The sequence below is a fragment of the Otolemur garnettii genome, unplaced genomic scaffold (assembly GCF_000181295.1).
Source record: "Otolemur garnettii isolate 467f Iridium unplaced genomic scaffold, OtoGar3 scaffold00016, whole genome shotgun sequence".
NCBI lineage: Eukaryota > Metazoa > Chordata > Mammalia > Primates > Galagidae > Otolemur > Otolemur garnettii.
In genome coordinates this window covers 14,514,561-14,516,891 of record NW_003852411.1, presented here as the reverse complement: position 1 = coordinate 14,516,891, position 2,331 = coordinate 14,514,561, and the positions used below count along the sequence as shown (strand labels likewise).

Sequence of the window (2,331 nt, the reverse complement as noted above, 5' to 3'; positions counted from 1 at the left end):
GATACCCCAGTTATTGTGATTTTATTAATTCATATTATATGCTTGTATCAAACATCACATGTACCCGCTAATACACAACTATTATATATCCATAATAATTGAAAATTTTAAAAATAATTCCTGCTTTTGATTACTTTAGCTGGATTTAAATATATATATATATAAATGTTATATAAAGGTAATAATTCCTAGAATGGGGGGTGGCTTGTCTTCTTAATTTGGTTTATCTCTTCTAGTTTAATACTTCATTCTGAACCTTACAAATAAAAGGTATCTGTTTGACAAATAATCATTTAAGTTATAATTTCATTTAGTTAAAAATTATCTTGAAATACATTTTCCCCAATAGGTTCAAAAGGCCTAGGAAGACTAGCAATCCAATTTATGTACACAAGAATGTCCCCATCCTCCTAATTCTTCCCCATGAAGTTACTTTTGTTGCTCTTGTTCAGAAAATTAATAATGGGTGATTTTACTTGGTCATATTCTTACTGTTCCCTTTTATAAGAATTTACCTCTGAAATAAACTGCTAGTCTCATGAGACTATTACTATACTGGTCTTACTATTCTCTTAACTAACCTGTATAAACACAAATGATAAAAATTTAAGTTGAGTAGGCCAGTACTAATCAAGCTGGTCCACGACTATTATCTTCAAGCAGGAAGTCTTTAACCCAAAAAATAAATTATTAGTGAACTAAATAAATAGTATGCTTCGTGATAGTTGGTTTAAGTTCTTTTTTGTTTTTTCCCTCAATAGAGTGCCAAGGCGTCATAGCTCACAGCAATCTCAAACTGTTGGGCACAAACAATCCTTTGCCTTGGCCTCTCAAGTAGCTGAGACTACAAGTACCCACCACAACACCTGGCTATATTTTAGACATGGGGGTCTTGCTCTTGCTCAGGCTGGTCTCAAACTTCTAAGCTCAGGCGATCAACCCACCTTGACCTCCCAGATTTTTTTTTGTTTTGTTTTAAAGAGGCAAAGTCACACTCTGTTGCCCAGGCTAGGGTGTGGAGGCAGCACCCCAGCTCACAGCAACCTCACATTGCTGACCTGAAGCCATTCTCCTACTTGGGCCCCCCAGAGTGTTAGGATTACAGGAGTGAGCCATCATACCCATCCTGCCTGGGTGCAAGTTCTTAATCTCATTTTGGGTTGGTAATGCAACAGTGTTCTTACAGTTCAATTTACTTGTTGAAATTATAACAAGGTAGTCAAGTCAGAGAAAAGACCACAAAGTAAGAGTTTAACCCTGATTTATATACGTTTCACCAAAATCAGACATAAATGAATAGGAAATAGAAGTCAGTCAAGCCCAAAACAATACTTTTGAGTAGCACTAGGGTCTGGCAACTTGACTCATCTTAGCAAGCTACAGTTCACTTAAAACAGATGTATAGTTTTACCTTTGGGGTACATAAATATGCTGGCAAATTACATACAGTACAGAATTCTGAGAATAAGGACAGTTTATGAAAATATAGACGTTTTCTAAGGTACGTTATGTCATTTCATCTTTAATAAACGTAGAGTCATACTTTACAGGGCATTATCCTAAACACAGGTAAAAAAGGCAATTCATCAAAAGTAATCTGAGCCCAAATTATCTAGCTAATAGATAATAACTATTAGCAGAAGCCAAAACAGGCCCTTTATTTCTTAACCATCAATGAAAATTGAGAGGATACTACCTAAAAGCCTCACCTTTAGTGATGCTGAGTGTGTTATCACCACTGGCTACAAAATCATAAAGTGCAACAAAGAGATTAGGGTCACTCTCAGTGGCTCCAAGCAAGTTCTCCTTGGAGCTCCACCTGATAGCTTCATGCAGTGCCTGGGGTTCAACATCACAACCATAGGGGCGATGCAAGGCTTCTGAAAGACATAAAAAATAAAGAAATTCACAAGTTCAACAGCTAAAAATTCATATGAATTCAGTACATGCACAGTGTTTCAGTTGCTGGCCCCAGAGTGAGACAGAACCATATAGTCTGTGGAGTCATGAAGAACGAGCAAATAGGCACCATGTCTCCTGAGCACAGGGAAGCAATTTACTTGTTGAAATTATAACAAGGTCGTCTAGTCAGAGAAAAGACCACAAAATAAAGAGTTTAACCCGGACTTATATGCATTCACCAAAATCAGACATAATAGGAAAAGCACAGTTTTCTCAAAATGAAAAAAAAAGAAATCTCAAAGAAAGAAACCATAAAAAGAAATGGCTCTAGCTTTATAAAATGTAGGATTATTTTGTTGTGCTGGTAGTGGTTTTTAAAGAAGAAACAGTATGTTTTATAAGTCCTTCCAAATTACACTTCTTTCCTTA

The 2,331-nt window shown here is 36.1% G+C and overlaps 1 protein-coding gene across 1 annotated transcript in view; it reads right to left on the bottom strand.

Annotated features, from left to right (window-relative positions):
* ABL2 (ABL proto-oncogene 2, non-receptor tyrosine kinase) overlaps window positions 1-2,331 on the bottom strand; it is a 41,414-nt gene that overhangs the window by 29,838 nt on the left and 9,245 nt on the right. Inside the window, exon 3 of the mRNA XM_023510811.1 lies at window positions 1,710-1,880. Within this exon, the coding sequence (XP_023366579.1) occupies window positions 1,710-1,880 (171 nt within the window). The remainder of the gene's footprint in view (window positions 1-1,709; window positions 1,881-2,331) is intronic.